At 36.6% G+C, this 23,418-nt stretch overlaps 1 protein-coding gene across 8 annotated transcripts in view; it reads left to right on the forward strand.

Annotated features, from left to right (window-relative positions):
- Nucleotides 1-23,418, forward strand: part of PCDH9 (protocadherin 9) — a 709,974-nt gene that overhangs the window by 167,719 nt on the left and 518,837 nt on the right. The window contains exon 3 of one of the 8 annotated variants that reach the window (XM_074815564.1): nt 14,299-15,765. The exons of the other annotated variants lie outside the window; for them this stretch is intronic. Within the exon in view, the coding sequence (XP_074671665.1) occupies nt 14,299-14,319 (21 nt within the window). The 3' untranslated portion in view covers nt 14,320-15,765. Of the gene's footprint in view, nt 1-14,298; nt 15,766-23,418 lie in introns of those variants that run through there. 8 annotated transcript variants of the gene reach the window in all.

Consider the following 23,418-nt stretch of genomic DNA (forward strand, 5'->3'; position numbering starts at 1 on the left):
AGTTGCAGACCTGACTAAGAGGCCTATCGGCTTAATATTTTCTATTAGGGAATTCAATTTATTTCTAGGTAATTATTTTTTTGAGAGAGTAAGTAGGGTGAGTTGATGTTGAGTACCTTTTGTCCTGACTTTTGAGCTGCTACACTCACACCTGATTTTAGTCAGAATCCTGCAGACTCTGTTTCTTATGGTAAACATGCATCTTTTTCTGCAGCCCAGCACTAAGTACAAACTTTGAAATGTTGCTTATTAATTACAGTTGACACTTGTGAGCTTGGGGTCAGGCTACTTTTTGAAAAGATGCCTACATGGCAAATTTCAAAAAGCATTTTTGGCAGTTGCAAACCCAAAAGACCTATGGACAGTTCTATAAACTCGTTTTCAGCCTCCCTTAATATTAGTTTAACACTCTAATGTTTAATCAAAATGTTTGATATTTAAATATTAAACACCGCCATCTTCCTCTGGACACTTAAGCCAATATTAAAACAGAATGAACATGAGCATCTTGTTTAATTATTGTTAATGGTCCAGGCAAATTCCAAGACTAAAATATCAGCACTTATTATACATCTAAAGGAAGCACGATTCTATTTATTCTTGGTGACAGGTATTTTCACCATGTGAACTTAAAATATTTTGAGCTTCTGTAGCCTTCTTCAATGGAAAATTCCTTCACACTGGAGGGAAGTTTGATGTCAGGATGAAAATGATGCTCAGTTTTTGATGACTGACAGAAAGAAGGTCTCCTTCCTAATATAGATAGGAGTGACAGTCTTTGGTCAGAAGTATGTTATTAATTCGGAATATATATCACTGAGTATTCTGGGCTAAATTTTTAGAGACATGTAGTTTTGCCCTGCATCTGAGACCTTCACATTTTAGGTTAGTAGTCTCAAAAATACCCAAAATAGTATAGAAAATTCATCTTAGAAATTCCATGCAAACTATATATTTTAAAGGCTATATGTAACTACTTAGACTTACTGGATCTTCTACATTTGAGGGGGTGGGAGGAAACCAAATAAAGAAAAAGCGGGGGGGGGGAAGCTTGGCTTCAGTGGTGGATGAAATCCAGAAGGCAGGCCAAAAAAAAAAAAAAAAAAAGGCAGTACGGGAAAGACCTGTAACAGGGGGTCCGACCAGTCTGTTAAACTGGGTTAAATTAAGTTCTTTAACCTCGGTCTCTAACTTTGTTCACAGACTTAGTTAAATTGGTGGGTGGGCTGGCTCACTATACTTCCTTCAGGCTACACAGAAGGAACAATTAAACACTCTTTTATGTAGTCCCTGCTGGAAACAGTAAAAGATGTGCCACAAAGTGTTTGGCTGCATGGCATAACTTGTACTTACCTACCTGAAGAAATAAAAGGTATTTCTGAAATAGAAGTTCAGAGGCCAGTGGATTTATTGGCTGCAGCTGTGAAGGTGAGTGGCTAAAAGCAGGAGCAGTAGTCATGGCCATTCAGCTGTCAATATGCCAAAAAACCAAAACAAAACAGATCTTTTTGTGTTCTGTGAATTTTTTTTGCTGTTAATATTTATTTCTGAGTATGAAAGCTGTATTTTGTATCTAGTTTTTAGACAAAGTCAGGTGTCCTGGCATTTACTTTAAGTAAACAGGATTGTGTGAAGGAAATTTTTGATGACTCCTGTTTCTCTTAAGAGAAACAGCAAGCAAGTTTAGTAATGACAAAACATTCAAGATAAATATGCACGACAACATTAATTGTTGCAATATGTTAAAAACTAGATGGATTGTTGTACTTGTGTCACGCTTCAAAAGCATGATCTTTTCTTATATTGTTTTTAATACATCATTTTGTTAAAAATGCCATGGATATTCAGCACTTGCCCCACACCAAAATGTTTGCCTGAATTCCTGTCAAATCTCTGTTCATTTATAGAAATCTTTAAGGCACTTTAGCCAAAAGGGATTTGGTCTTGTGGTGTCAGTGTGCGCTGCCAGCTTTTATTGGTTCTTGGTGGACGGGCTGTTCACTGTCTTCCTCTACTTTTAGGGAGCTTTGCTCCTTTCAACCATGTTGTTAATGAAGGTAAGGAATCTCTTCCTACACATCTTTATTGACTCTCAAGCTTTTGAGTGGAGGAATAGAGTCTTGAGTTTTGATTTCTAGTTGGTTTTAGAACAAGCAGACAAGAAGCATTGACTTATTGAACAAAAGAGATCAGACTTAGATGATGATGCAAATGATGATTCAGAAGAGGTTTTAAATGAAATGCCAATAAATATGATCACAGGTCATACCTACTCAGCTATTTCTTGATCAGTTGGCACAGCTCTGTATGCATGTGCTACCCAAAGCCATTAAGCAATTTGTTTGCAATGAAGACAATTAAACTGTAAAAGCCAAATGCCTGAGACAGAATTACTGTACTAGTCATGCAAATATTCCTTGGTGTACAGAGACAGACAGCTTCCTGAGGTGGTGGCTTCTTGATAGGTAGCTAAAGACCTACAAGTCAAGAAGAAATTGAGAGGATATTCAAGGATCTTTCTGTTTTTCTTGATTGTGAGGGAAAGGATAAATAATGAATAACAGCAAAACAAGTCTATCAGTAAGAGGTGAGTGGCTTTTTCTGCCACGTGATGAACATTTGTTGCATTCATGCATCATAAATCTGCAGCTTGTTGTCAGTGTTTTCCTTAGTTTTCCAGTACAGAGCCCTGAAGCATACCCACACTGCTTGTTCTTGGAAGTATCTTGAAATAATGACTGTGATTCAGGCTGAGGTGAATAGAAAAGGGAGGGACTTCTAATTTACAGTGACTAGATAAGTACCGTTCATTACAGTTCTTTGCAAAGATTTTTTTTTTTTCCAGGGTGTACCCTGCATGTGCTGCTTTTTACTTTAAACCAGATAAAGCCATTTACATCACAGGGAGTTTGTGAGGAACAACTCTTGAGGCCTGATTTGCTACCGGCTTTCTTTAACATGGAGTAATACCAAAACACTAACATCAAAATGGTAGTATTTACATCGCCAAAGTGTAAAAAAAAAAAAAAAAAAAAAAAAAAATGCAAACCAGTACTTTATTAAGAGTTTGCTCGTTAACCATCCTGAATGATAAGAGATGCATCAGTTCTTGCAGAGACTGGGACATGTGGTGCTGGAGGGAGTTTACCTAAGGAATAACTTTTCAACACACCTGGCAGGTGAATTTCTGAGCTTTCTGAGGTGGATTTGAGAATGGTTGCCAGTTAGCTTTCCTGTAAATTTTGCCCCCCCTAGACAGCTAGTATTACTGCCATGCAAAACTCCTGTTGCACTTTCTTTGTCACAGGCATTTTGGGATGGAGTCACCTGGTAATTCCCATTGACCTCCCTGAGAACTCATTTGCAACACATAGTCATTTTAGGTACTTGACAATGATTTGACTGGTTATTATTTTGTTGCAATCAGCTCACATATTGCATGTTGCAGCAAATTGAAAAGATTTCATAAACACCTGTTCCAAATCGTGGTTTCATGAGTTAAATTTAGATCTAAAATATTTTTAACCATGACTTTTTGTTATCTCTTGTTTTTCTTCTTGTTTTCTTTTTTTTTTTTTTTTCTTGTTGTTTCAATATAAATTGAGAAATAGAGATGAGCTACTTGTTTATGAATGTTAGGGATCTCAGGTGATAGCCGCCTGATTTTTTTATGTTCAATTATTTTTTGTTTTTATTTTATTTTACTCTATATCTTTAATTGCCAGATAACATTATTTGCAATGATAAGTGATGGAGGTAGTGGTCCCACTAGTGGCCATTACCTGTAACTTGTGCTCAGTTTGCATTCTAATCCATTACTAGCAAGTGATGTTTTAGGTTCATTTATATGAAAATGTCATTGCATTTCAAATTTTGTAGTCCAGTAAGATATGCTAATTTAGAGAACATAGGGATTTACAAAATCTTATACTTTAAAAATAATGGAAGCTTTCCAAGTTTCTTTTCAAGCAAGTCTTTGCAGAGTGAAAGCAAACTACATAGACATCAAGAAAGTGGAGTATGATAGACATCAAGAGAAACCTGGAACATTTCTCCTTTTTTTTCATCAGATAGTTTGAAAATGTCAAACAAAGGCTATGTTGTTCTTTTCATTTTAACTAGAAAATTCTCAGCGATATCTAGGTAGCAGGAAGAAAATATCCATGGATTGTTATAGTCACAGTTTCTCTCATTTCCCAAAATGCACAGCTGCTGTGTCATTTTAAGATTTAGAAGTCACTGCATTTACGTTTTAACGATCAATGGCAGCTGTTGATCTGAGTCATTAATGAGATTTTGACTGCATCTGCATTTAAACCTTGTATATTCTGCAAGAGACAGAGTATGCTTGGAAAATGAGATTTCTGTCATGGTAATAATAAAGAGTTTTACATGCTCAAGCTGAGAGGATTCACTCTCGTGAATCCTCTGCTCTACCCTGTGAAAGGTTACACAGTACAAACTTTCTTTTAAATGAGAAGGGGCAGAGGGAGAACTCTTGCTGCGATTTCAAATAGAGCCCTTTGGTCTACAAGCACATAAAAAATGGCCCCTAGGTGAAGGCACCTGCCACTTCTATGTTGAGAGTAAAGTAGTAGGAAAGTCTCCTCAAAGTGAAATGAGATTTTGTAGCTCTCTCATTTATTAAAATGCTATCTATTACTTCCTTTGAGGGCAGCAGAGTACCTTGAGAATGACAGATTGAGTGCATATAGTGTCACTTGGGGGATGTTTAATATAATGTCATAGATATTTGGGTATAGTTAAACTGCTCTTAAAAATGGCAAATAATGACCTTCACAAACAATGTCCAAATTTTAATTCTGTTCCATATAATCCCTCCTTATAATTAAGTGTTCTTGTATTATTATTTTTTTAGGCTGGAAGTATCAGTGGGTTTCCGTATCAGTAATAACTTGCTTACAGGTTAGTAGAGAAAAATATAAATCTTTTTCAATCTACAGAGTGAATTTCTAACAGGGTTTGCCTTCTTGCACACTTCATTCTCTGATGTATGTATTTCATTAGCCTTTCTATCCTTTCAATCAGAGACTTGTTCTCTCTACTTTACATCCTTGGGAAATTGCTCCGGTTAATTTCTCCTTGCCGATAGGCTAAATTAAATTCCCAATATAACAAAAAGATAGAATTTTCCAAATTAGAAGTTGGTGAATATGTGCAAAAACCCAGGGTGAACCATGATAAAGTTTTCTTGTAGAAGTGCTATAATGTTGGTTTTAGTCCTATTGAACAAGGAGTAGGCGCCTCATTGGATCCTTAGTAAAGCTGTATCTTTTTCAGATGATTGCTTATTATAGCCTAAACAGGCCAACTGCTGTTGCAATGTCCAAAGTACTGCCCATTAGGACATGTGAGAAGTAGCTTGGAAGAGCTATAGGAGGATGCTGACATGTAATTTTTTACAGAATGTTGAGACCAACCTACTATTTCAAATATCTTACTTTTGTGAAGACTAAGTCTGTAAATTGCCATGGACATTAGGTAGAGAAGTAGCACACAGAAAAGTCACAAATCAACTAAATACTAGCTTTCTTTCAGACAATGTACACCTGTTACAGATTTCTGGTAAGGCAAAGAGTCACAATTACAACCACTGCTTTAGAAAAAGTTTGCTAAAACATCCAAAGTCATGAATAATGCTTGTTTTATAGGTTATTCATTATTTGGAGTTAACTGTTTTGGAATTAGTCTGGCATGGATAGTTTGGAAACAGATGCTACTTCTAATTTGGCCAGAGAACTTAAGTACAAAGAGTAATAATGTTAAGGTTGACAGGAACAATAACATCTTTTTGTTATCTCTTTCACGAATTCTCTACTGCTGATTAAGATTATTTCCTCATCCTATTTGTCCTACACAAATCTTTGATTTGGCCAAATGCCAGGTCTCAGTTCTTCAGAATCATCATCTCATTTGCAGCAGAGAGATTATCCTTTGGCTTTTGACATACTACATTCCAACTGCAGCCTGTGTTAGCAGTAAATCTTGCCACTTGGGCATTTCAGAACTTCATAACTAGTTAGAATTAAATAATTTCATACAAATAACTAAAATTGTAGCAGACTCATTTCCTTGGAGAATTTATGACTATGTGACTGTAAGTCTCAGTTGTATATGAGCTTGGGTAGAGGACAGAATATCCATAGCCCAAATGTACCTTACCTCATCATCCAGGTGTTGAGAAACTCAGATGGTAACATGTTTAGGACTTTTCCCATCTCTACTCCTTCATCCCAAGTCAGGAGTTCATAGAATCATTTAGGTTAGAAATGACCTTTAGATCAATGAGTCCAACCATTAACTTAATACTGCCAAGCCCACCACTAAACCACGTCCCTGAGCACCACTTCTACATGTCTTTTAAATACCTCCAGGGATGGAGATTCAAACACTTCTCTGGACAGCCTGTTGCAATGCTTGACAACCCTTCTGGTGAAGAAATTTTTCCTAATATCCAATTGAACCTCCCCTGGTGCAACTTGAGGCCATCTTCTCTTCTCCTATCACTTGTTACCTGGGACAAGATACTAACACCCACCTCGATACAACTTCCTTTCAGGTAGTTGTAGAGAGGGGTAAAGTCTCCCCTGAGCCTCCTTTTCTCCAGGCCAAACAGCCCCAGTTCCCTCAGACACTCCTCATAAGACTTGTGCTCTAGACCCTTCACCAGCTTCATTGCCCTTCTTTGGACGCTCTCCAGCACCTCAGTGTCTTTCTTGTAGTGAGGGGCCCAAAACTGAACACAGTATTCAAGGTGCGGCCTCACCAGTGCCAAGTACAGGGGGACAATCACTTCCCTAGTCCTGCTGGCCATGCTATTTCTGATACAAGCCAGGATGCTATTGGCCTTCTTGGCCACCTGGGCACACTGCTGGCTCATGTTCAGCCGTCTGTCAACCAATACCCCCAGGTTCTTCTCTGCCAGGCAGCTTTCTGGACACTCTTCCTCAAGCCTGTAGCACTGCATGGGATTGTTATGACTCAAGTGCAGGACCTGGCACTTAGCCGTCTTGAACCTCATACAGTTGGTATAGGCCCATCGACAGCCTGTTGAGATCCCTCTGTAGAGCCTTTTTACCCTCAAGAAGATCAACACTCCTGCCCAACGTGGTGTTGTCTGCAAACTTACTGAGGGTAACTCGATCCCGTTGTCCAGATCATTGATAAACATATTAAACAGAACTGGTGCCAATACTGCACAACACCACTTGTGACCAGCCGCCAACTTCATTTAACTCCATTCCACTACTCCTTGGGCTTGGCCATCCAGCCAGTTTTTTACCTGGTGAAGTGTATGCTTGTCCAAAGCATGAGCAGCCAGTTTCTCCAGGAGAATGCTTTGGGAAATGGTGTAAAGGCTTTACTAAAGTCTAGGTAAACAACATTCACAGCCTTTCCCTCATCCACTGAGCAGGTTTCCTGGTCATAGAAGGAGATCAGGTTTGTCAAGCAGGACCTGCCTTTCACAAACCCATGCTGACTTCACCTGATCACCTGGTTGTCCTGTACGTGCCATGTGATGGATGGAACTCAAGATGATCTCTCCATAAACTTCCCTGGCACTGAGGTCAAACTGTCAGGCCTGTAGTTCCCCGTATCCTCCTTCTGGCCCTTCTTGAAGATGGGCATCACATTTGCTAACCTCTAATCAACTGAGACCTTCCCAGTCAGCTGGGACTGCTGGTAAATGATTGAAAGTGTCTTGGTGAGCACTTCTGCCAGCTCACTCAGTACTGTTGGTCGGATCCCATCCGGCCCGATAGACTTGTGTGTGTCTAAGTGGTGTAGCAGGTGGCTAACCATTTTCCCTTGGATTATGGGGGCTTCATTCTGCTCCCCATCCATGTCTTCCAGCTCAGGGGGCTAGGTACACCAAGAACAACTGGTCTTATTATTAAAGGCTGAGGCAAAGAAGGCATTAAGTACCTCAGGAGTTACACTGGGAAGTCACAGAAACCTCTTGTGATAATGGTGTCCACTTGCTTCCTCTTCTGGTGAGATAACTGGCTGCTTTCTACTTTGAGATCTGGAAGAAATGAGTGAGCTAAAAAACCTGTTCTTATGTCTAAACACTGACAGTTTTTGAGATTAGGAGAAGGGAAATGAAAAATAGCTTAAGAGAGAGCTCTGGTTACCATGAACTGAAAATCCAATGAATTTCATAAACTAAGTAAAAGAATGATCAGAATGTCTATCTCAGCAGTGGTTCAACAAAGTCTTATCACCCCAGATGTTGCTTTGGTCTTTCATAAATCCTCTTACTAGCAATGGCAACAGCAGGGAAAATAAACAAACAAAAAAACCAACAAACAAAAATCCTATGTAGAAATTGTCCACTGCATAGCATAAGATGACCATTTGGTAATGCTTGTTATAAACTTAGAACTTAGAAAACTGACTTTCATGGTTAAATAACTGTTGGCTAAGAGCAAAATCATTATTTCGGGCCTCACACTACAAACAATTTACACATGTAAGTAGTTAATAGCATGGTATTAATTATATGGATAAGGGTTGCACTTGGACACTTGTGGGTTGGGCCCTTGGACACTTTAGAGTCCTGAGTAGAGGCTGATTTTGAGACATGAGTAGTTTTGTGGAAGCCATTACAAATCTGATACTACCTGCATTTTAAAACTGGAAAAAAATAATGTTAATTCCATATCAGACACTTGATGTGGACAAAGGAAATAGTAACAGAGCATATTCTATGCAGTAATACCCAGAGTTAAGTTTATGCTGGTACAGTGGAAGCAGAGAAATTGTTATTATCTTTGCAATTGCTGGGACCCTATGGTTTATTTTAGGATTAAAAAAAAAAAAAAAAGTATGCATAAACCATATATTTAAGTATACTTAAGTATTAGTTATGTTTAGACTTATATTAAGTATAGTTAAGCTTTTTCAATTGCTTAACTGTCTTCATGGAAATGTGGCCTATGTCCTGATGAAAACTACAAAATAAAAAAAGCTGTCCTTTACCATTGGTGTCTTCCAATCACACCATTTCTGATTGAAATACCTGAGAAAAAGGAGCTTTTCAGCCTTAGGAAAACCAGTTCAGAACCCTTAAGCATATCTCAATCTCCTGTAGTGAGGGAAAAAAAAATCACTTTTGGATTGAGGATAAAGTATAGTGTATGCCAAATCCCAAATAATGTGTATAGAAAGTGATGAGCAAATGAAAGAGTTCTACATAGAATTAAACATGATTGTGTGTATTATATACATAAAGTTGTAACAGACTGGAGAGCATAAAGCTCAGGAGGCCTTTGTTTCAGTACGCTCAAGAGCATCCCAAAGTTTGACCTTTGGTCCTCAAGACTAACTTGTAATTAGGTAAGTGACATTTCCAGGTTTGGAAGCTTCACTTTTTAGAAGTGCTGAATGGGGTCTTGTAACATTCTGCACATTCACTTTTTTTGTCATTTAAAACAGGCATGAATTCTCTTTTCTGTTTTGAAAAGACATTTGCCATAATGGAAGCAGATGTGATATACTTCTCATTGGTACTTCTTTCAAAACTCATTTTCAAGTATACAGTGACACCAAACAAAACAGGGTGACCTTTCTTCAGCTGAGATGCTAAAATCTAACCCATCCACATTTCATTCTGTGCACATTTCTACCTAATCTAATTGGATCTGAAGTCCTAACATGAGAAGATTGTTTTAATGGTAAGAGAAGTGTATTTATTTGTCCATACCAGGCACAATGTATAGCAAAATAACACATACCCAATATGAGGTACAGGGAAAAAAGCACAGTATGTTGCTTAGATTTAATATGCAAACCAAGAAGATAGCATGCATTTGTGTAACTTGAATGAGGTAATGTTCTTGTGGGAAACCTAATTTTGCATAACCGTAATGAAATATTTTATCTTTTATTTTAATAGTTGGCTGACATTTACGCTTCTTTGCTAAGAAAGGGAAAGTAAATTAGTTGGAATAGTTTTCAGTAATTGTGTAGATTTTTCATATGAAAATAATATTTGACTTCAGGCCATGCTTTTTAACTGATGACAAAATTTAGAACAGAGGACTTGGCTTGAAAAGGTAGGCTGGCAGACTCAAAAAGGTATCATGGGCATCTAGGTGAAAACTTTTTGTTGCAAAATAGTGATCAATTAGCTAAATCTGCTCTTCCTGGTAAGATGTTCTGCTACTTCTTTCACAATATGAAATATCAAGAAAGAAGCTAACTTAAAACTAACTGGTTTTTAGTAAAAATAAAATGGACAAAATATGTCTGGAAACACAGTATTTATGCAGCATTAGGGTACATTTTTTGTGTTTGTGTAGTATTTAATAAGAAAAAATACAATACACTCTTTTCAAAGTAGGTGGCTTTCAAATTAAAGGTATTTCATTGTTTCATGATTGTGGAATTGTTATCAATGAGAATTAAGTCTTAATAAAAATTTAAAAGGTTTAAGAACAATAAACATACCAATTATCTTGAGCTCATGTTTGTAAATACTCACAGGCTGGAAACACCTCTCATATTCCTGTGAGACCAGCAGTATTCATACTTTTTATTGTCCGACATAATATAGAATCCATCTCTTCTAGGCTTTTAAAATTAAGTTCCTTGTTGTTGCTAACCAGCTCCACCTCTTTTGCTATCGAACATTGTACTACAATAGCATATTTATGCCAGAGTGTGTTCAGTGCATGTCCTGTGGACTTGGATTCAGCTTAAAACCAGTCTTGCAGACTAATTGTAAACCTCAGACATATCTAAACCATATGGTGAGTGCAATGTGGATATCTCAAAAGATAGCACTGACATAGTACGTAATCTACATGGTGCTTTGTAGCATTGTGCAGGATATACCAACTCAAGATGGACAAGGTAGAACATAAGATTTGTATGCTACTTTAATATTTTTTCCTGGAGAAAATGAGAAAATAATCATAGGACCATGTCTGATTAGTGTGGCATGCATCTGAAAGTTGAAAAAAATAAACAGTACCAAAGCAGAGGCAATTCATAAAATCATAGAACAGCCTAGGTTGGAAGGGACCTCGAAAGATCATCTGGTCCAACCTTTTGTAGGAAAGGGAGCCTTGATGAGATTATGTAGCACCCTGTCCAATTGCATCTTGAGAACCTCCAGTTTGTTGGGGAAGGAGAGGAGACAAAGCACACCACATCTTTCTTTGGAGCAGCTAGTCACATCTTAGCTCAACTGGGGCTGCCCATCTTCTCTCAAGTATTATCCCTGAGCCAGGGATCTTCACAGTCTCTCTGCAGTGTCCATTTCATAAGCACTGTCTGAATTCAGCTTCTCTTCAAGGGAGTTACAGCCCTCCAGCATTTTGTTCACCCAGCTAGCCCTACAAATGCTGCTGCTCTGTGTGCCCCCACTCCCAATATCTTCACTTACTTTCTAGTTACCCTCAAACCCCCACAGAACTTATCAGGCTTTGTGCTGGGTAGGTGTGAGATGAAAGCAGTAGTAGCAGTTAATTGAACCTTTGTAAAGGCACCAGTATGGTTTATCTCCCTGCTATCTAGTTTAATAGCTTATATTGAATGAGGCCTCTGACAAGTCAGTTGAATCTGAATCTTTGAAAATTGTAGGTGGTTTTGATGCTATATAATTAAACTGGCTTTTAGTATAATACCAATAATAATAAATAGAGTACTACCATTTTCCTCCAAAACCTCTAAGAGATACCTACAATAAAGGTTTTCTCGACCCCTGCCACCCCCCCATCCTGGCGTTGAGAATGTAATGAAATTAATAAAAGTGGAAGGAAGAATCATTTGAGAATACTGTTCAAAATCAACGATCCTGCTTCTACCAAGTATCTTTTACACTCTCTTTTTGATTCAGTTTTCAGTTAACAGATCTGATTTGAGGAAAAGCTCTTTTATGCTTGCTACTATCATTATTTACTTGCACTGAAAGACTTCATATAGGAAAGAACTAGGGAAAGAAAAGCTAATGAATTAGAAAATAAATAGTTTAAGAACAAAAGGGGGAAGAAGAATACCTTATCTCTCTGAGCAGCAAGACAGGCAGAAAGGAGGAAAAATGTGGTAAGGAAAGTGTGGAGAATAGGAAGCATAAGAAGCAAAGCGCCTCTTGTTTGGAGACATTGCGTATGTCTTCCAGCTGCAAATGTCAATAGCATAGCTGGAGGTTAAGGTAGGGCTTGAAGACAATTGGGACACATGGAATCAATTGTATAGCTGCCACAGCAAAAATGTATTTGGTTCTGCATCTAGAAATTTCACAGTTCCTCCAAACACATGCACAGTACTATATAGCTTACGGCAATGGTTATACTAATTGACAATGTGTGACAAATCCAGTCAGTTAACTGGAATAGAATGGAGTGGAATACAGTAGAGCATAGGACAATTTTTATGCAAAAGGGAAGACCTTTTGTCTTCCTAATACTAGGATCTCATAGGAGATACTGAGATACTAGGATATTGCTAGGATAATAGTAAATGTATCAGAATAGTGATTCATTATTACACAGTCTACCTCCAAGACTGCCCAGATGTCTCAAGAGAAAATGCAGACAAAACAAGCAAAGCAAAGAACAAAATAATCAAATAACCAGAGACGGGAAAATCCACTTCCAGGGAACTTTTCTCCAAATTCTTTTTGAAAGTATTGTCTTTTAAATCATGAAACATAACACATAATCTCTCTTTCAAAACTTTTTAACGGTTAGCCTGTGTAAGATTCCCAAGAATATCAAGAGTTGTAAGTGCCAAGTCGTCCTTTGAATCTTGTTAAGGTCTTGACATCAGTGACATCCTGTGGCACTGAGTTCCATAATCTAATTATGTGCTGCATTAAAAAGTATGTCCTTTTATCAGATTTGGAGCTGCTGCTTTTCACTTTCACTTAGTGTCCTTTTGTTCTTGAATTATGAGATGCAGGACTACAGAAGCTCCTGATCTATTTTCTCTTTGCCACTTACCATTTTTATACTTTCATCATATCCCTCCTTATTCATCTTTTTTTTCTAAGGTTAACAATTCCAATTTTTTTCAGTCTTTTCATATGAAGGCTTCTCTATATGCCTAATTATCACAATCGCTCTTCTCTGAATGCCTTCTAATTCAGTAATATCTTTTTTGTGATGGGGTGACCAGTACTTCACACTATTCGAGAGGAGGGAAAATTATTGATTCATATAATGACATTATATTTTCTTTTTTATTCCTCAACTCATTTCTTATGCATCTTAACATTTTACGTGCTTTTTTGACTGCAGCTGCACATCAAGCAGGGCTCTTCATTGAGCTGTCTGCAGTGAAGCCCAGGTGTTTTTCCTAAGTTGGCACTCTTAATTGAGATCTCTGGTAAAGTGAATGATTTGCTACAGTTTTGGGGTTTTTTTACCAATATACATTACTTTGCATTTAAATAAATCTTTTCCACCTCTTTTAAGATGGCCCATCCATCTAGCTTGGTCAGGTACCTCTGAAGTTTCCTGTCTTCTTCAGACTTGGTTAAGAGAATTTTTCTGTGTTATCTGCAAATTTTTCCACATTGCTCTTCACTCTTTTTTTTAGTGATAATTAATATATTTTGAGCACCTGGTCCTTGAATGGAGCCTTGAAGCACCCCACTGTTAACTTTTTGCTATAATGAAAAATGACAATATATATGCATTTTTTTATCTTTGGGAAAAGTTTTGCTTCATTTTGCATCCTATCCCAAAATGACTTAGTCTCTGACTGAAATGGAGACTAAGTTAGTCTCTTGAGAGGATCATTGTTCTTGCCACATTTATTCAGTTACTCTAACAAGGTTAAACACCGGATACCTTCACAATTAAAGCTAAATCTTTGAGAGACAACTATGCTCTTCATGACCACAAGTATGGAAATTAAGGACAGAGGATGGAAAAGTAGTTAATTAATGCAGTATATTGGGCAGACACATTCAAAATTGAGATGCAAACAGGTTTTTAATACAGTAGTTCTTAACACTGTCTTGGTGATAATCCTAAAACCCAGGAATATAATCAGTCTAAACAGGCAGGAGTATAAGAGTCTACTTCTTACGCCTCAGAATTTGTGTGAAAATAAGGAATAAAAGGAAACTAGTAGTAAGGTCTAGGCAGCTGTTAATTTTCCAGATTTTCTTTCAAAATCTGATACAAACCAAGATATTTTAAGATTTGGAATCCCAAAAGTTTTTGTGGAAGAGGGGAAAGGCAGACTCATTTTGAGGCTTTATATGTCCTGACATCCCCTAGGCCTGCTTATTTCCTGGTATCTCTCTCTCTTTCTCTCAAGTGTTCCCCATCCTCTCCCTGAGAGAGTCTATGTCTGCTTCATCAACCCTGAATGCCTACAGTACGCAACAGACTCTACCACCTTTCTTCACAAAGAGGATTGCTTGCACAGAGGAAGGCTCCTCAGACTGCTTGGGACACCTTGCACAGATGCATGCCACTGCCTTGAATTCAGAATGGACACTAAAAGAGATCCTGAACATATTGGTGAAAATGTGATCAGTCACCTGCAACTCAGACCCTACCTGTTTGGTAAAGGAACTATAAGGACAAGTAGAACTTTTCGCGGTATTGCCAAAGTTTTATCTGAAGGAAATACAGTATTTTCGATACCATAGTCTACCCAACCCTAAACCACACAATTTTGGGTGGCATGGAGGTTGACAACAGGTATCAAGTCTTTCTTTTCTGAATGAGCCTATTAAAATGCTGGTAACCTCTCTACAACTAGTATTGGACCCTAATAAGATTTGAGAGCAGAACATGGAATATAATCTATGGCTATCTGTGGACCAGTTATACATACATATAATTATGCACACATATATATCTCTGTGTGTATATGGGTATATATAAACTATATATATTCTGTTTCCTTGAACAAGCTATTTTGAGATAGTCAAATATAGGATGCTGAATTATAAGAGTAACAGTAAAACTTGCCACCATGACCTTTTTTTTCATGCATAGTAACACAAAAAAATTATCAGACTAATATAGCACATCAAAAATATAGAGTTTCTTATTTGAAGGAAGAATAGCAAGAAAACTTGGTGCTCTTCACTTAATTTTGGAAGGTTCTAAAATACCACAGTGCTTGTGCAGCATAGAAGGTGACAGGGATAGAACATAAATTGTACAGTCACACCTATTAATGAACATAATGTTATATTAATGACTCTTTTGAATCAAATATAAAACCAGAAATTGTGCTGTATGCCAGTTAGATAATTTAGATGAAAAAAAATGTATACCCAAAATATGAGATCACTGCAGTGAATAAGTCAAAGCTGAATGCTTTTCACAATATATTTGCAAAATAAGCAGCAACCTGATAAGGAGTTATGTAAGTCTTTACAGTTTGCCAGCCAAACCTAAGAAAATGACTTAACGTTAAGTGATTGAAGGCTGAGTTTTACAGAAACAATGCATATGGAAAACAGTGAGAATACTGTGCATGCTGCTGGGTTCATACCGAAAATATTCATGCTTTGCATTTGCTGTGGGTTAATATATCTCTTGAAATGTGTGTATATTCAGATAGTATTAAGAGATAAATATATGCCTTTTTAATGGTGTATCGCCATTTGGGAGAATATCACAGAATACTTTTCAACATCTCTAGGAGGCTGTCACTCATTAAATGAAGCCTGTAGCCCAGTATTTTTCATGTAAACCCACCATGATAAAATGTATCAATAAATAAGCATTAAAATGCTGTCTGAAATAAATCCGTATCCTGATAATATTCCAGTGCAGAACTGGCATCTTTTTTGCAGGGTTTTTCTTTTTCCTTTTCTTTTTCTCTAGAACCTATATCAAAATTAATTTGAATATAGAAAAGATTTATCAGTGCTTTCCAGGCAGGCTTCTGGGTTCTCTCCTTCCCTTAAAAGTCTGTGCATCCACCTGTGTTCCTCAGACTTTAGTAGGATATCAGAACCCATGAGAGATGCTGCATTTTTGAAATTAAATGTTTGAATACCTTCCCTCCCTCCATCCTGTTAGTCCCTGCTAATGATTTCTTCTTGGGAAGGGGTATCAATGGTTATAATTTTAATGTACAAGATAGTAAGTGAAGCATCACAGTGGGAATAAGCTGTGAGTGATTATATTGGCTAACATGTCTGTTTGTTTGGAAGAACCTGTTTCATATCCTTAAATCTGTGACAAGAAACCCATCAGCTTCAGGTCACGGGAGTCTCTAGAACTATTGGGAGCAGGCTTGGGTGGCGTTTTTAGTACCTCTGCATTTCAAGCTCATATAAACCCTAAAATCATTATGATTTCTTTTTCTTTAGGCAAAGCAAAATAATAGAATTATGAGGCACAAAAAGTAACCTTTCTGAATTTTAGCTGCTTTTATTTTTTTGCTTTTTCTTCCTGAGATTCACAGCTATAAAAAAGTTTCTGTGTAAGATCCTTACTCAGCTATCCTACACTTAATCAAGAACTGGGACAATGGATTGTTACTGCCCTTACTGGGGATTTTTCACATATATACAATCATAGACATAAACATTTGCAATTGTTCTATTCGATTCTTATGAATTCACTTAAAAGTAAAAATTGTGTTAGTAAAAATCAATGGGAATATTGTTTTTTACTTCAGTGGAACACAGATTTAATCCAAATGTGACAAAGATATAGTTAAAAAGCTGGTTTTTATGAACACTCTCAAATCACTTGTGATTTCACTTCTTTTTGTGATGGCACTCTATTTTTCAGACATTGATTTTTTTCCTGACAATTTTAATTATACTTGTCTATGTAAGACGAACTATGATCCTCAAACCATCCAGTCAAAACTCTCAGAGCAGAATTATATATGGTTCCCAGAAGGAAACAGCTGAAAACACTAAAGCTAGACGGACAGATACATTAATTATTATATAGACTTCAAATATTTTTTTTTCCATACCGATTCTACTTTGCAAAATGGAGAATCTATCAAATCAAGTATTTGACAAGTAACGTACAAAATATCATGCCATTTGTCTGTTAGAGAAGAAAATACTCTCCTCGCTGAATCTTAGTGAAAGAAGTCTTCATACTAACACAGATTTCACAAGATAATTAGGTCTTGCTATGCACAAGATGTGTGTATCCTGTTCATCCAGATTAAGTATTATTTTAAGTCTATTAGTGTATCATTAGCAACATGTGAACATCAGCATGTATGAATGTTGTCCATCCCTACAGTGGTTTGCCTTTTCAAAACAGAACTATCAGAGTGCTTCCTTTCAATTTTCCTAATTGGTATGGAACCCAGGGCTGAATTGGTGGAAATATTTAATCTTTTCCTATCAAAATTAAATATAGTATTGCAAATTCTTGTGCTATATTCCCAAGCTCTTACTGACCATTCATTCTAAAAGCATATCAAACAAGAGCATCATTAAAATTCAAGATGTTCTAGTCTGAGGTTTTAAATGTTGTATTTATCTTTGTAATTTTGTAAAAAGGATGCTGGTCTGTGAATAATATCTTTATTTTAAAGGCAAGTCTTTAGTGTGTAACAACAGAAGTTAATTGCCTTCTATTTAATAGCAGTGGTAACTATAATAGCTTGACTTTCTAATTTGTTTTTCATTGTTCATCTGTTTTTTGTTTAATTTCAGATCTCACTGATTTTGAACAGTGAAATCAAATTGGCCTTTAACTTTTAGGTTCCATTTCATATTCCATTGAGCGGGTACAATTGCCATTCATGCAATAGTAAGTTAGGGCTACATAAGGGGGGGGAAAAAGAACCCATAATAGCAACTTAATAACAGTTTTAGTGTTTTTTTCCTTAAAATGTAAAAATATATCAATTCAATTAACTTATTTTTATAACTTCAAAAGTATGTGTATGTTCAAGATACTGGATTTTTTTGTCCAGACTTATTTTCGGAAAGCAATTTAAAGATTTAGAGTACAACCAGAAGTGTTGACAATAGTGTCAATATTACATCGTAGTTTGCTATTGTACAATATATTGTTTCTCAACAAAAGAAAAAAAAAAGCCATAGCACTTAATTTACAAAGGAGATGACTAGTAAAGAAACATTTTAATCCTGTGCCTAACTGTAAAAGGGTTTTAATGAAGGAGTAGATAGTTTGCATGAAAACATCTCTGAACTGCCTTGTAAATTTTAGCCAAATGTTTGAAGTTTGTCCATAACATTAACTGAGAAATGTGAGGTTTAAAATAGGTTATGTTATGTAAGTTCTTCCCACCTCCCAGGAATTGGTAAATCCAAGTATCTAGCCCTATCATGACTGTCAGTCTGTATGCCTTTATACAGGTTTAATTTAAAATACTTCTTGTACTTCAAACCTGCTTGGACAGATCTTGCATCCTTCCATATCATTGTGGTTCTCCCTAGATGGTCAATTTCTAGTAATCACTGTGGTGGAAAGCAGATCTGATTAGGAAGGAGGAACAATGTTGTGCCGAGTAAAACTAATTCCACTAACTGCTAGATATAAATTTGTTTTGTAAGTTTAAAGAACCATGGGTAGAAATGCCTTATTTCTTTCAAAATCATTCTTTGTATGCCTATGTCAGCTCAACATTTTTCTGTACACTTAAAATAGATTTGTTGTCTTTAGATTATATTGTCTATGATATCACCAACATGTCTCCAATAATGGAACTTCAAGATAAAGCTTAATGTTATAATATAATCCCATAGTCTTTTCCCTACCATTAGTACACAGCACACTGCTTTTTTATGCTGTGGACAGTCCATATTCAACTATACATTGTTTTCATCTTGCCTCTATAAATTTTGCCTAAATTATATGCATTCATTTTGCAACTGAGACAAGAAAAAAACATTTTCTTCTCTTTCTGTCTCTCATCACCTTATCACATTTAACATTCCTTAACTAAATAAATTGATGGTACATATGTTGATCAAGCCTTTTCTAGTGGCTTGGTTGAAGGGGAGGCTTTCAGAAGCTGGTCTTGAATACCTGGTTTGCAGCTCTCAATATGTTGAATTAAGATGCATAATTTATGGCTGTCATAGTTTGTGGCTGACATAATTAGTTGTGATATGTGGAAACAAATAGTTTTAACATTAAATCCTGTTATAAAAGGAATTTAGTAAATTCTTAGATCACTTAATTTGTGTGAGAGAGATGATAAACTAAACAAAATCAACGATGTACCAAGAAATCATTCAGACATTTACAGTATAAGCTTTTCTGTGACCCAAGAAAATAAAAAGAAAAGTATGTGAGAGGTGCACTTACCTGCTTCTCATCTTGAGACTTACCAAAGTAGTTGTCAGTGGAAGACCTGTGTTGAGCCAATCAGGAATCCAGTGTTAAGCAAAATGTATGATCTTTGTCCCCTTGGTAACAGTTGTGTTTAGCACAACACAAAATGTGTTGCTCTGATCATTGGTCTAATTGGCACCCTTGTTGCCAATCTCAGAAGAAAGGTCAAAACGTGGTTAGGCATGGGACTGATGTACTGTCTTACTCACAGCTGCAGCCTCCTTGGCTGAATGCTGCCATTTATTGAGCAGCCATGTGCTTTTTAAATTCTACTAATGTTTTAGCAAATTCTATGGGTAAATACCATATGCATTTAATCTTTTTATTTTCATTTTTTCTTTTATGCTTTCCTACAGATAGTGCGCTTACTGCATTAAATCTAGGTGAAAGAAAATGAAAGTGAGGTGCTAAGCCAGTGAAAACATATCTGCAACCCGAACACTTCATAAATTCACTTACTGTTGACAGGCAGTGTTTTATGCAGTGGAATATTAACATCACCTAGGCCAAGCTACTTTGGGTATTCGACAAAAGTACATATTAGAACACCTAAGTTTAAAAATGTCTATTCCATATATAGTCATATTCTATGAGGTAGGCACTCCTAGAGGGTGATTCAGAGCCCTAAATTAGTTGACTAAAGTTAGACAGTGTGAATACCTCCCACAGTAGCAATATGTTGCAGAGGGACAGAAAGGCGACAAGTGAAGGCAGAAAGGGAGGAACAGAGTGATAAGGACTATAAATGAAGTAAGTCTATAGTGAACTTTAGAAACTGTTAGAAATCAGTAGAAGTTTTTTGACAAAAGGGAGACCAGTTTGCTTGGTATAGCACATACTCCAAAACAAGTATCATCTTCATAGGTAAATAGTGTAGGTATGACACCTTCAACTGAGCATATCCATACATACATTTATTATATCTGTATTACAATTGTTCCTGGAGTCCCCAGTCAATACGGAAGGACTAAAGTACATATATAAATAATTCCTGCTTCAAAGAGCTTACAAGAAAAATAGGATTCACAGGAGAAGAATAGGAAGGCAAAGGGAAGGCAGAAGAATGAAATTACTTGCCGAAAGTCACTAAGGATAATAATTATTTCTGACTATAACATGGACTATAATCTATAATCCCTATGATTTCCATGTGTGAAAGCGTTTCTAATACACAAAAATTTTGGGAATTAATTTGTTTAAAAAATGTTACTTTTAATAAAAGCAAGTATTTATGCTTACAGGTAATGGTGCCACAGTAAACAATCTCATTTATGTTCATAAAATTGGGTAGAACTCTTGAAAATGTAGTCCTTTCACAGTATTTATGGCTCTTCTGTTTTTGATTAAAATAATTCATTTGGGTTGTGGGCACCTTTTTAAAGAGAAATCAAGAATTCTGTATTCATCTGTCTGTAAATTTATTAGCTCATTAGTCACTGTACAAGTGGATGGCAAATCTCAATTTTTCATCCTCAAAACCAAAGGTTACTAAAGGACAGACATCCTCCATGTCACAGACTTTCGATTTTTTAATTTGTATTTAACATCCATTTAGAAGTCTTTTTGGCATTTAATGGGATTGCCAAGGAGCCTTCTAGTTATACATGGACATATATTCACACACATACTAATGCTTTGTATCTATTTACCTATCTGCCTATCCATCTGTTATCTTAGCTCACATAGGATAAAAACAATAGATCTCTGAGAAATTTTCCATTAAATACTGTCATTATTGTGCACCTCATAAAAAAAGTATTGTGGTTTGGGGACAAATGGGAAGCAAATTCTGTTAAAACTGCTACAGCCATTATTTCACTTGCTGTTTCCTTTGATGGACTTTCATTTTGCTGATTCACTATAAATTGGCTCAGTTGAAAAAGTTTTGAAAGTTCATATTCTTAGTTTTAGTAAACCAAATATGTGAGTCATAGGTTGTAGATTCAGTTTCCCATTTGTAAGTACTGATAGTACAGGTAGTCTGATATCAGTCTGTATCTGGTGGCTACTTTTACAGAAGTACACTATATTGGAGTAGAGCAATACATTCTTGACAGTATATGGATTCCCTAAATTGCATCATATTTTAGAGTTGGGTTGAGATTTGACCTGGGCCAGTTGTTGTAGACATAATAGTACTGTATATATTATATTGTGGATGAAATTGAGCATCCTATGCTAGTTATTATAAGTCTGTTTCATCTTACTGGACAGAAGACTTCATCTAGATACCTGTTTACTAATCAGTTTCAGCTTGCATTCTTTTATTTGGTAACAGGCAAGAAAAATATTTAGGCAAGTTATCTTCTGCCTGAAAATATTGAAATAAATTTATATGGCCATTTATCCTATTCAACAAGAATATGTGATCTTTTGGTTGGCTACAGAAAAGGCACAGGCTGTATTTGATATCTGATGGCTATAGTTTTCTTTAGACAGGCTCATAAATTTTGCCTCTTAATAGAAAGTAAACTAACACATTTCAGTGTCAAAAATATTTAGTAATGTGAGCTTTGTAACTACTGAATATTGAGATTTTTACTGTTCTAGAAAAAGTGCTAAATGTTAAAGCACTAGAAAAAGATTAAGATTTACTTATTATTTTAACTATCACTTTATAGTCCCTCCCCTGCCTAACTTCCCATACTTTTTTGACATTTTAATAGAGAGAGTATTCAGATATATTGGATTGAGAGTGTATCCTTGGGTAACAACTGCTGCAATCAGTCACTATTTTCTTTGTCTGGAGTAAAGAGATAAGCCCTTTCATTCCACCACTATCAAATTTCTCTTCACTCTGGAGCAGGAGCCAGACACTATGAATACATCCGTAGCACTGGACATATAAGCCCTGCAAATGTCCAAGTCAGAGAGCACATTCCCAACAGGATGCAAATTTTGTATTTTGGCAGCAGAAGGACATCTGCCATATCCCTCTTCTCAGTGTCCTGATAATCCTGGAAAGGAAATCAGGGCCCATGGACTAGGCAGAAGATGGAGTCATGTTCCAAGAGGGTAAGTTGAGATGCAGCTGCAACATTTTGAGCTACTTATGCTGTGCTTGATTTTCTGCTCTAACATGCGTACTAAACATCTTTATTTGCTTGCTCATGTACACACTTGCTCTTGCTTAAAAGTGTTAATATTTTTATATGCCTGAGTTACAAAGCAGTGTACCTCAAAAATGCAGCCAAAATGCAGTAGTTTCTTATAAAGTACTAATGCAACCAGTTTGCTTTACTATCTGAAACTGTGTCTAAAATAATTTCTGTTGAAAGAACTTCCTTTAAAACTGTGTCTATCTTCTTTCCCACCACCAAAGAAATTTGATTTGATAATAAAGAAGAAAACCACTTGTGAAATGAAAGTGGCCATTAAAAAAAAAAAAAAAGAGGTGTTTCACCTGTTGCCAGAATACTTAAAAATTGATTGTAGTTTAACCCCGGCAGGCAGCTCAGCTCCACACAGTTACTTGCTCACTCCCCCACAGTGGGATGGGGAAGTGAATCAGAAGGGTTAATGTGCAAAATGGTGAAATGTAAATGGGTTGATATAAGACAGTTTAACAGGTAAAGCAAAAGCCACCCATGCAAGCAATGCAAACCAAGGAATTCATTCACCACTTCCCGCTGGCAGGCAGGTGTTCAGCCATCTCCAGGAAAGCAGGGCTTCATCACACGTAACAGTTACTTGGGGAGAGAAAGGCCATCACACCAAACATCCCCCCTTCCCCTTTCTTGCCCCAGCTTTTATTGCTGAGCATGACATCATATGGTATGGGATATCCGTTTGGTCAGTTGGGGTCAACTGTCCTGTCCATGTCCCCTCCCAATTTCTTGTTCACCCCCAGCCTACCCGCTGGTGGGGTGGTGTGAAGAGCAGTAAAGGTCTTGAGGCTGTGCAAGCATTGCTCAGAAATACTTAAAACATCTGGGTGTTATCAACAGTGTTTTGGTCACAAATCCAAAACATAACAACATACAGGCTACTATGAAGATAATTAACTCTATTCCGCCCCAAACCAGTACAAAACTAAACTTCAAGATATTAATCTCATTTATTTGTTGAACCCTGTGTATTCTTCATATAAATATATACTGCATAATAGTTTCAAAACTGGCTTCCATTC

This window comes from Strix aluco, chromosome 2 (genome assembly GCF_031877795.1).
Source record: "Strix aluco isolate bStrAlu1 chromosome 2, bStrAlu1.hap1, whole genome shotgun sequence".
Taxonomy (NCBI): domain Eukaryota; kingdom Metazoa; phylum Chordata; class Aves; order Strigiformes; family Strigidae; genus Strix; species Strix aluco.